This window comes from Parasteatoda tepidariorum, chromosome 7 (genome assembly GCF_982258835.1).
Source record: "Parasteatoda tepidariorum strain Cologne lab strain chromosome 7, Ptep-v5.0, whole genome shotgun sequence".
In the NCBI taxonomy this organism is placed as follows: domain Eukaryota; kingdom Metazoa; phylum Arthropoda; class Arachnida; order Araneae; family Theridiidae; genus Parasteatoda; species Parasteatoda tepidariorum.
Window position 1 is genome coordinate 84784001 of NC_141761.1, and position 12949 is coordinate 84796949.

General features: G+C 30.4%; 1 protein-coding gene across 3 annotated transcripts in view; it reads left to right on the plus strand.

Annotated features, from left to right (window-relative positions):
* Positions 1-12949, plus strand: part of LOC107441690 (lysosomal cholesterol signaling protein) — a 65199-nt gene that overhangs the window by 18400 nt on the left and 33850 nt on the right. For all 3 annotated transcript variants that reach the window (XM_087168166.1, XM_087168165.1, XM_087168167.1), the window contains exons 2-3: positions 6420-6517; positions 9686-9969. In XM_087168166.1, coding sequence (XP_087024292.1) covers positions 6420-6517; positions 9686-9969 — 382 coding nt within the window. The remainder of the gene's footprint in view (positions 1-6419; positions 6518-9685; positions 9970-12949) is intronic.

Consider the following 12949-nt stretch of genomic DNA (forward strand, 5'->3'; position numbering starts at 1 on the left):
TAAAAAACTCCTTCAAGATATCGATTTAGGCGATAAACGCCCATCTGCATTGCTTCGCCAAATGCATGATTTAGCTGGCGATAGTGTGGATGACAAATTTTTGAAATCGTTATGGCTGCAAAGACTGCCTACACAGATGCAAGCTATACTTAGTACTTCTTCTGACGAGTTAAATAAACTAGCAATGATGGCCGATAAAATTGCCGATGTGTCAAATTCAAATGAAATTCACTCTGCTACGGTAAAATCGACACTGCAGTCTGAAAACGAAATTGTTGGTTTATCTGACACCATAATTACCATGCAAACTCAAATTAATGAACTGAGTAAAAACTAGATAAAGCATTGAGATTTCGTAGTCGTAGCCAAAACAGGGATGAATACAAACGTCGTGATCGCTCTAACAGCAAAACACGTATGTATTGGTATCACTTTCGTTTTAGAGACAGGGCAACAAATGCATTCCTCCTTGTAGTTTTAAGCCGGAAAACTAGGATGCCAGACATCGCTGGTGGCAGGCGTTTATGGCAAAGAAAATAAATGCCGCTTAATAATCTGTGAGAAGACATTAGGTCTTAAATTTCTTGTAGATACAGGTGCAGATATATCCGTCCCACCACCATCTGTTACAGAACGCAAAAAACAAGGATCAATTTTAAATTTAGTAGCTGCTAATGGATCCAAAATTCCTGTTTATGGAAAACGTTCTTTAACTGTTGACATAGGTTTACGTCGTCTTTTCAAATGGACTTTTACGGTAGCTGATGTTTCCAGACCTATTTTGGGTGCAGATTTTTTGTCAAATTACGATATACTTGTCGATTTAAAGCGAAAATGTTTGATTGACAGATTAATATCAGTTTCAACTAGAGGTAAAATAAGTACAGACAGCTTACCTAGTATAACTACTTTAAAATCTTCTTTTGAACTTGATAGCGTCATCAAAAAATACAATACCGTATTTGATGATATTGAATATATGCCAAACCAAACTCAAACTCACGATACCACTCATGTTATTAAGACTAAAGGACCTCCTGTGGCAGCTAAGGCTAGACGATTATCTGCTGACAAGCTAGAAGCAGCTAAAGCTGAATTTTCTGTTTTGGTCCAGAAAGGGATTTGCAGCCCTTCTAATAGTTGGAGTAGTCCACTACATTTAGTTAAAAAATCAGATGGATCTTAGAGACCTTGTGGGGATTTTCGGGCATTAAATGCAAAGACAGTACCGGATAATTATCCCATACGTCACTTACATGACTTTTCCTCGAATTTGCATGGAAAAACTGTCTTTTCCACTTTGGATTAAAAAAAAGCATTCCATCAAGTGCCAATGCATAAAGACGATATAAAGAAAACCGCTATCATAACTCCCTTCGGTTTATTTGAATTTAACTATATGACCTTTGGGTTAAGAAATGCCGCCCAGACCATGCAGAGACTCCTTGATCACATCCTTCAGGGTTTGAACTTCTGTTTTGTATACATTGATGACATACTCATCGCTTCTTCCTCTATTAAAGAGCATTTGTTACATCTAGATGAAGTACTCCGTAGGTTGAAGGCACATAATTTAAAGGTAAATTTATCTAAGTGCGTGTTTGCTACTGACAAAGTTAAATTTTTGGGTCACTTCATTGACCAAAAAGGTATAACTCCACTTCCTGAAAAAATTCAAATAATTGAGAGTTTTCCTAAACCTTCAACTGTTAATGAGCTTCGTAGATTCCTTGGCATTATTAACTTTTACAGACGATTTCTTCCTCGAGCTGCTGAAAAACAATTTGTTTTAAATGGAATGTTGGGTGTCACAAAGAAAAATGACAAGACTCCTTTAGTATGGTCAGAAGAGTCAGAAAATGCTTTTACTCAGTGCAAAGAAGAGCTAAAAAATGTAACTTTTCTTGCCCATCCTGTTTCTAAAGCAACACTTGCACTAATGTGTGATGCTTCTGATAAAGCCGTTGGAGCATCTATTCAGCAAATAACCAGTGGCAATAGTTGGGAGCCTCTTGGTTTTTTCTCTCGTAAACTTAGCATGGCAGAGCAAAAGTACAGCACATATGACCGAGAACTTTTAGCCATTTTTGCAGCTATTAAATATTTCCGATACATATTAGAAGGAGTAAACTTCATCGTTTTCACTGATCATAAAGCTTTAACTCATGCCTTGAATCAAAAATATGACAAACTCTCACCTCGACAAATTAACCATCTAAATTTCATTGCTCAATTTACAAGTGACATTCGACATATTGACGGATCACAAAATCCTGTTGCAGATGCCTTTTCAAGAATCAATAGCATTAAGTTCTCTCAATCATTGAACTTCGATGAAATCGCTCATTCTAAAAAAATGATCCCGAATTGTAACAAATTTTATCTGATACAAATTCTAGCCTTAAACTTCAACAACTTCCAATACCCAACAGTGAAAATTTCATATTCTGTGATACGTCCACTAAATTCATTCGTCCATTTATTCCTGAAAAATTTCGTACCCAAGTATTTGATGCCCTGCATAACCTTGCTCACCCTGGTGTTAAAACTACTGTGAAGCTAATTACTGATCGTTTTATTTGGCCAAACATGAAAAGAGAAATCGCAAAACTAGCCAAATCCTGCATAGCATGTCAAAAAGCAAAGATTTCTCGCCATGTTCACTCGCCGCTGCAAGAATTTATTGTTCCAAGCAAAAGATTTAGCCATATAAACATTGATTTAGTTGGACCTATGCCATCTTCACAAGGGTTTTCATATTGTCTCACATGTATCGATAGGTACACGAGATGGACTGAGGCAATACCGTTGACAAATATACAAGCCGAGACAGTTGCAGTTGCTCAGGCTCTTTACACTCATTGGTTTGCTAGATATGGGATCCCTGAAGGTATAACAACTGATCGAGGATCTCAGTTCAGAAGTGAACTATTTCGTACTTTAGCAAAAAACTTTGGCATACTTCTTTCGTATACAACGTCATATCATCCTCAAGCTAACGGAATGATAAAAAGGTGGCATAGGGTTCTTAAGCAGTCCATTATGTGTCATACCTCAATTCACTGGACTTTTGCTTTACCTGTTGTGTTACTTGGACTGCGCTCTGTTTATAGAGAGGATTTGGGATGTTCTCCAGCTGAGTTGGTTTTTGGAGAGAATCTGCGTCTTGATAATACGTGCCATTTTCATTCGGAAGCGATTGTAGAAATATAGTAATGAATTACAATCGGAAAAAAAATTGGGTAATTACTCATATTTCAATATTAGCTACCTATCAAAATTATTAATAGAAATAAAATGCATAATATTTCAGTGTTATTCTATGGAGTTAAAAACTATATGTAAAGATAAATATTGATATGTCGAATAAGACATAAATAAGCCGTAGTGAATGAGTCTTAGTAAGCAATTGAGGAAAATTAATAATTTTATAGAAAAGGAGAGCAATCAAAAATACGAAAAATATTTCTATTATTAAAAATTATTTGCTTATTTAACGATAGTTTTACACTAAGGAAAAAAGTATAGTCAAAACTACCAGATTATGGTAAAATTTAAAATATTTCTGACTTCACGGGAACACTAAAATGCATAATCGGCAATTTTTACAGAAACGCTTTGCTAATAGTATTAGTAAAATTAATAATAAAATATGGTTTTATAATTTGTGATAAAATTAGGTAAATATGGTAAAATTTGATAAGTTTAACATGATACATTAGAGGCATGACACAAGAAACATTCATTCAGTTAAATTTAATTTTCAATTTGTCGTATTTTTTACTAAATGTGTAATAATAAGTAATATAATTTTGAAAACCAGAATTTCCGGTAAACCGTTACCATATAATGACCATAATTATTACCATACCATAATTATTGAATAAATGGTTTAAATAATGGTTTACCGTTACCATAATTATTGAATAAATGGCTTAAATACCATGTATTTTGGTTTTTAGTGCCAAAATTATAATTTTTTTTTTACAATAAATGTTTTTACTATACAATACGGTAATTTTACCAGAATTTTTTCCTCATTGTACAAATGGCACCTCACTAAAAGTTTGTGCTGCTAAATTGCTGCAGAGATAAATGTCAAAAAATTATAACTCTTCTAGGCTAACTTTGTAGGATATATTTGTAGGATATATATTTTGGAGTTCTTTTTAAAAGTGTTAAAATTTTTTGAATCGTGGTCAAAGCTAATAAAAATGATATTTTTGCAGGTTGTTTAAAGACCCTTTACATGTAATTTTATAGTTCTTAGTCCCGCAGTGGACTGATCGTTAAGACACGGTTCCCAGCAGATCACCGAAATCAAGCATCACTGGCTGCTGCCAGTGTGCAGGTGGGTAACCACTTGGATCAGTCTGCATAGGGACCGAGGGTGTGCGGTATTGTGGTCCTCGTTAAATTGTTCTACCGTAAAGTGCTCGACTTCGCGTGCAGGCAGTCGGGCTACCGAAGCGGGGGAGCCATCCCCTCTGCAGAGGATCAAAATTGTGATGGCATGTCTTCGGATCATCCTCAGGGATGTTTCCCAGACGGTCGCCAATAGCCCATTGAGCAACTCTAGTGCGACGTAACGGAACTACAGCCACAACAACTTATAGTTCTTATGAAAAATGAATACAAAAAAGTATTCACACTGTAGTCGTAAAATAATATTCAAGTGATAAAAAGTAAAAAGGTTTTTCGAAATCTGTCAAATCACTACTAAGGAAGGTGAGTGTACAAAAAATTAAAATTGCTTGATTTCAGGTTAAAACATAAAGGCGTTTAATCTCCCCCCTCTTCGTTATCTTTCGCAATGAAATAAGTTTCGGTGTTATTTACAACAGCCGATCTTTCTGTGATTTGTTAGATTTTGATGACATACTTTTTCTTCTAATAAATATTACCTTGCGATCCCCCAATGTATAATACACATTAAGAAAATTATTTATGAAACACACAGCGTAACTTTTAGATTAGTTACACAAGGCGTATTGAATTTATCGATTGGTTTATTAATAAATATGAATAACATTTTTAATAAAGGTCAATTTTTGTTTTTGTGTAAATATTTATATTGTAAGCTTGCTTATATTAATACTGTTCTTTGTCACGTTTGCTTTTAAAAAGAAATTTTTTTAGATAAAACAATGAATATGTTTCAGAATTCATCCACTTTTAGCAAATATTGCTGAAACTGTAAAAAAAAACTATCAAAATGTTTAAAACGTGTGAAATCTGAATAATAAAAAATGAAGAAAAGAAAGATAAGTGCAAATTGAACTTCCGTGAAAATAGCGAATATTTAAATTGAAGAAAAAGATAAGTTTTTCTTTGACACTTAACCTTATTTAGTTTAAGGTTGCTTGCAAGTCAAATAAAATTTAATTTGCATAATACAATATGCTAAGATTTAATGTTGTTAGATAAATAAAAATCAGAAGGAGATAAATGTAATCCAGTTTTAACTCTTGATAGCTTTTATCCAATACATTTTGAGATAACTTTTATCTCAATAAAGTGCAAGTCGACTCCACTTTATAGAAACCGTAGAATTTTTTGGTTATTTTCTTTTGTTTAGTTGAAATAATTAATGCGAATTTAAGATTCAGAATTTTAAAACTTTTAATATTTTAAACTTTTTTCATTACAATAATTATATTTTAGTGCAGATTATATTATTATGCCATCATCAATTACTGTTAAAGAGATTTGTTAAATGATTTAAAACTTAACGACCAAATTCATGTGTGTGTTGCATACACAAATTTTATATAATAGTTATATTAGCTCGCTTGGTCAGCGAAAAAACTGAATTACGGTCGTGAACTCACCGAATTTGTTATAATTTTATATCTTTATTTTTTTAAATGTTATTTTTAAAAAATGATTACTGAGTAAAATTAATTTTGTTTACCAATAGATCTTTCAAAGTAGATATTAAAATTAATGTTTAAAATAATTATTTTTTAATAGTAAATTCAACGTTATATGTAATTAGTAAAAATAAATAACAAATTTCAATTAGGGATTCTGATTCACAATATGTATCGAATTCTGTTTATTTCAAGCTCGATTTCAATAAACTGTTAAAGAGATTGCAAATTAATTTAATACAGTTACATTGATGTCTAATTGAAAATAGATCGATGGTCAATAGATAGATGACCATAGAAAGAAAAAAAAACATTTATTATTTATGCACATAACGGTAAATCGGTCACAAGACAATTAAAGATATCATTATTATCAGAGGTAATGCATTTCCGATCTCAAAACTAATACTTTTTGTGTTAATATCCGTTTGGTAATTACATATCTCTGCAAGAAAAATGTTCAAAGGCTGCAATTAATACGATACGATAGCTAAGCAACATAACATTTACATAATAAGCTAAAAATGTGCTCTTTTTTTATTTCAGAACAATTTAACGACGCCTGAACCACATTTCATCGAATCGTTTCCATTTGAAGTTTTTGCACCTACATTAGCTAAGTGCTATCTCATAATTATTGCCGGGTAAGAAATATTTTTTTATTGTTGCTTTTATGGTTAAAATAAACAAATGAGAATAAAATATGTTTAAAAAATACTTTCCTTTCTAATTTTAAGAGATTTGGACTACGAACATTTAGGGAGTTATTTATTATTTTTGTTTAACTTTTAGGGCTTTTTAAAATTATGTTCGCATCTGAAATGGACTTATAACTTTTGAAGTAGATTTATCAGACTTATGACTTAATTTTTCTTTTTCCTCCTGTTCAACATCTAGTGGTGCTGAAGGTTATTTTATTGTTGATCAGTTATTTCACATTTCTTTTGACCTTAAATCGATTCATCTAAAAAATTATAGATAAAAAATAACCTCATTAAATCGGGAAGCATATTTTGGTTTAATTTGTCTTCAACATATTCAATTGTTGTTTTCATATTTGTTACGTATATTTTTTAATACAATAACAGAAAAAACATAAAATTTCAATATTCGAAATGTGTATATTTCTTTTAAATGAAATTAAAATAGTAGAATTGCAAAAAAATACAAATTTTTTTATTATAAATTTAAAATAAATTAAAAATTGTTGATATTGAAAGATATTATAAAATTTAATATTTTAATTATTCCCAAAAAATATATCACATTTCTAAAGTTTTAAAATTTCAAGTTTTTGAAAAAATTTTGAAATATTTTGAACATATTTTTCATATTTACTTGTAAGCAGAGCAAAAAATTTGAAAAAAATGTTTGTATTTTTAAGAAATTTAAATAAGGGGGAATAATAAAATGCCTGATTTAAAGGAAAGTAAAAATTTAATTTAATAGTTAATTTAATTAATATTAATATTTGATTTAATTTATTAATTATCCCCAAAATAAGAAATATTACTTTTAAAAAGTTTTAAAATTTCAAATTTTTAGAAACTATTTTATACATTTAATATGTGTGAACACGGTAAAAAATTTAAACAGAATGTTTTTATTTCTAAGAAACATCAAAAATGTGAAATAATAAAATACCTAAGATAAAGGAAAGTGAAAAAAAATATATCTGAATGACTGATTTTAAGAAGCGATCATAAAAATAAAAGCGTTGAGTTTATATTTTCAGTTTATGATCATATACTTTGAAGGAAACAATTTGAACAAGAATAGAATTCATCTTAAACTTTTTAGGAAACAGTATAAATCTTTAGATATTTTTTAAACAAGTACATATTTGGTACCTGGTTGACAATATTTGAATTTTATAGATTCATCGTTCTGTAGCGAATTAAGTTGCGTCCTCAACAGTTGTTTTTCAAAGCATGTATTTTACTAAGAACCATGCTCTTACCTAAGGAGGGCAGCTTGCTTTAATGTATATCAATATATGATTCCCTTACCGAAGCAAATAAGCTGAAACAATTCCGTTCTTTAAAAATTTATTATCATTTATTGCCACCTGCTTTGCGTTATTAGATTAAGCAAATCATGTTTTTTAGAAAATCATCCCCTCTAAACAGCAGTGAACTATATTCAGAATTATTTAACAAAATGCTATTGCTCGTGGTAAACTCCTGACAGTCAAAACTTACCATAATCACCACTTTAAGGTAGATTTTAATGGGCCAGTGCTCAAAAAATTAAGTACCTATTAAAAACACTGATTAACATAATATCAGTAGTATCTATTACCAAAATTAAGCATCATCGGCGTCAATAACCATAAAGCAATTTTTTGCTGTTTTCCTAGACGAATAAGTACTTTTTCTCAATTCATTTAGCTTTTTCGTACAATTCTTTTTAAATTTCAATTTGTTCTTATTAATGAAATTAATTGTAATTCTCGAAATTAATTAAAAACAGCACAAATATTTTTTGAAATCATTGCGATATTTTTTAAAATCCTTTTAACGAACTTATAACAGCACTTATTTCGAAAGCTGTTAAAAATCGCCAGACTATTATTAACTTCAATAATTCTTGATTAATACTGTGGAAATGGGTTAGAATCTTGAAATCTTCTTAACTTTCGTGCTTAATTAAACGTGCGAAGCGTACTCCGTTAACCCCACATCATTAAGATAATTCGAGAACAATAAAACTCAACAATCACTTGTTTATCAGTACACAGCTGCGCAATATAAAAATCAATGTGCAAATAATATAAAGCTTATAAATGAGATTTGATTCAAATTGCAAGAGAAATATTTTTCTCAAAAATCAGTCATTTGAAATTAAGCTAAATTAAGTTAAAAAGTGAAACATTTCATGCAAAAGGCATAACAGTTCTAAATCTGTGGGTTCAGCAGATGAATGCATTTATTCAGAAGCATGCATTAATCTCAAAAGATTTTATTTCATTATTTAGAGTGTTTCATTGTATCACTCAATTCGAGGTACAATATAATACTGTTAGACCTTCACGTTTCGTTATTTTTCAAGTGCCAAAAACTGGTAAAAAATATTTAGATGAGAAAAATACAAGACTGAAAGGATGCATTAACTTTTTTTTTTGCATTCAGAATTGTGTCTAGCTAAAAATAATGCTAAATTTTGTTTCATTGTAGTCCATTTTACTTTATAGTTAAAATAAAACAAAATACAATTCTCAAACAAATATTAAATATAGAGGAAAATAACTTATTTCTAAGATATATTAGTACAAAATTAAAATGAATAAACATACCTTATTATTGACTCGATGGATAGAGCCATTGAAAAAATTCTCGAAAAACTGTGGTTAGTAATAAAATTACAAATTAAATCGTAATGTTAAGTTTACACTGTAGATTATTCCGGATCAAATTACGGTAAAAGTACCAGCACTTAGGGTGCCGGTACTTTTTACTGTAAATTCTATTTTTACCGGAACATGCTCAGGAACAGAAAATCTGATATAGAGTAATTTTTACTTTAATTATTACCGTGAAATCACTGAATCACAACTTTCATTAAATAAATTTAACTGTGAAAATTGCGGTATAATCTTCTACTGTTAAAAATGTATTTTGCGGACGATGCACCAAAAGTGACAATACTTTATATCGTAATTTGATTGTTAATTTCTTACAATGTATATTAATACTATTAAAACGCAATTTTTATTCAATGAGCTGGAAATAAATTCGATAACTCGAAAAAAGGAGAAGAAATAAGTATTTAACGTTTTTCAAATATTAACTGTTTTGTAAATTTGTTTTCAGCTACTTGGTGGCAAGATTCCAGATATTATCTGTTGCTGACCAACGTGGTGCTACAGCGTTTGTTTCATATGTTGGAATGCCAGGAATTATATGCGTTACCCTTGCTGACGCTGATTTTTCAGACTTCAGCTGGGAACTCATGCTGGCACTTTTCTTCGGAAAGCTATTCATCTTTTGCCTTGTGGTTATCATGACGGTAGGAATCACTGGAAACTTGGGAATTGCTGGCGTTCTCGCCGTGTTTTTGGCTCACTGCAATGATCTTCCAGTTGGAAATCCTCTCAGTAAGTAAATAATGTTGGATCATATGTAACTAAAAATGCATGGTGACCCGTGATGACCTTCTCTAAAATGTATTTTTAGTGTACTTATTGTCCAGTCTGAAATGAAATAAAATTATACTAATGAAGGATCAAAAATTACTGTTCCGAGCAAAAGGGTTCGTTTTAATTGGAGATGAATGAAACAGTCCTTAAGACTCCAAAAATTTATTAGCAGAATCTTCCAGAAAATACAGTTATTTCTAGAATTCAATTACAGCTCAAATAACAGCGCATTACATCAAAACACAGGCTTTTGAAATTTCAGACAGTTCAGTGATCTCGCAGATCAAAACACTATTGCAGTCACAAGCAGAATAGTGATCTCTGAGATGCACATTCCTAATTATGCAGGCTTTTGACGACGAATCTCTGAGACTGTCAACACGATTCTAGACAATTCTTGCATAGCTCCTTAAATATTGGTCCTATCTCTTTGAAATTGGAAGTTTCCAGAATTATCATTTTGTCTCCAAAATGGTCGTCAAGTAACGCCCATTCACCAAGATTATCAAGAAATCGGCAAAAATATCGCCAAAACGAGTCTTCTATAAGAAATTCGTTAGGCGTTATTTTGACTTTAAATAACGTTAGAATTACTTGATTTTCTTTGCAAATTTTCTAATCAAACTGTTTACTTAGTCTTTGTCTGATATATTTAGGCTCATAACTATAATATTAACAAAATTATACACATAAAACAAATTCGTAACAATAACGCAATTGAAATGTAACGAATAACTTGTGAAAAAGGTGGTACGGAAAACACTAATTCCTTTTCGATTGCAGAAGGAAACGGAGAGTTCAATGGTCAAATATTAATACAGTCAAACCCCGCTATAGTGAACCTTCAAGGGACTGAAATTTCGGTTCACTATAACCGGGAGTTCACTATATCCGTTACGCAGGCAATTTAACTAATGTTTCCCAAACTCCTCCCTTTTATTACACATTATGCAAATAAATGACTGAAAAATATTATGTAGTAACAAAAAATGTGTTATTTTTCATTACTCTTTGTCTTGCAAACAAAAAAAATTTGTATTCTTTAGCTGATGAGCAATCCTCAACATGAGATATGGAAACACTTCCCGACTATCAGATAATTTTTCCTGAATTTCTGTTATTCCTCTTTTTAAACCTGTCTAACCTGCCATTCGAGCACATGAAAGTAGTCTCATAAAATCACTTAGCAAATTCATCGACATATGTCCAGATACTGGAAGATTGCGGCTTCTTCGATTGCTGAACCACTTCAGTTATGCTTCTTTAACATCCTTGTGATCTGCTTTTCTCAACTTTTTTCTGCCATTTGAATTTTTTTCATGAGCAGAAATTATTAATTGCCTATTTTTCCACATGTTACAAACTGCAGATTTGGATAGTTTATATTCCCTGCAAATATCAGCTTGATTACATCCATTTTCAATTTTTCTGATTATGCCCATTTTATCATCAATGGAGAACGTTTCACGTTTACTGATCCAAACAGTTAAATTTGAGACACTTGTTTGCAGTTTTTTTTTAACTGAACTGAGAGCAAAATGGAGTTAAAATGAGGACCTTATCTACACATATTAGTGTCCAACCGTTTGACCAATAATGAATAATTACTCATTCCCTCTGTCAGAAAATGCTTATTGATCCCTCTGACAACTTACAGGTGCATCATCTGCCGAGTTGGAAACATCAGCTTGGTTTGTTTAGGGATGGTTAAGCGAGATAAAAGAAGCAAACAAGCAAAAATGCTTATCGTTACATTCCCCTCTATAGATGGTTTTAAAAATCGGTAGGGGAGAGTCGGGTAGCCCCGCTCACTTAAGGAGTATTGCTTATATTCCTGTATAATACTGAGTAACAATCAACATTTTTGTATGTTTCTATTGTTTAATCATCTAATTAAATAATGCAAAAAGAATAAACCAAAAAAAAGAATAGTTAAACTTAAAAAAATAGAAATTTAAAAAAACATGTTTTTCAGCTCTTTTCAAAATGTGTCGGGTAGCCCCGCCCAGTTACAAAAATTATGTTTTTTGGCTATTTTTTCAGGTGTAAATGAGAATGACCAATGTATTGACAATAGATAAACCTCATTTATCATTTTTATCACAAAATTATCTTATTTATTACATATTTATATACTTTTAGTGCATTCTATCATTTAATAACAACAAATGTCATACTTTTTATCATTATTAATGTATATTAATATATTATAATATTAATATATATTTATATTAAATATTTAACGAAAATAATTTAATTTAAGTGAGAATAATTGATAACAATAGTTGTTTTTCAATATAAACTTATTTGGTTGATCTCTTCTTATAAACTTAATATAAAATACTTCTTATAAAATTACAATTTCACTTTGTATTTTGATTGCATTCAAATGCTTCTGTAGATTGATTCGTTCGCAAATAAGTGAAAATAAATAAGTAAGCAAATAGCTTGTCATAATATTTATGATTTCTTGATATTAAATTTGATTTGGATATATCAATTAAATTTCAAAAATATTTAATTTTTCATTTTTAAATATATAAATTTATGTTTCATATAATATTAAAACATATATTTGTTGTTAAAAATGCATATAACATTCAAATTTGAAGCAATAAAATAATAATCTTTGCAACCGTACATTTATCGACGAAATAAAATTGGGCGGTGATTCCCGACATTCATATGAGCGGGGCTACCCGAAATCCAATTTTTTTGTAAATTTGTAATTACTCTAACAATTTTTTACATACAAACTTCTTTCTTTGTGCAAATTAAACTTAAGACTACATACTTTAATGCTGTATGTATAGAAAAAATTATTTTTTTAGTATTAAAATGAAGTTTAATCGAAACATTCAACCAATTTTTCTTAATTTCATGACTACTGTATTCAACATATTTTCAAAACTATTGTTTACCATGTTACCAGCTGCAT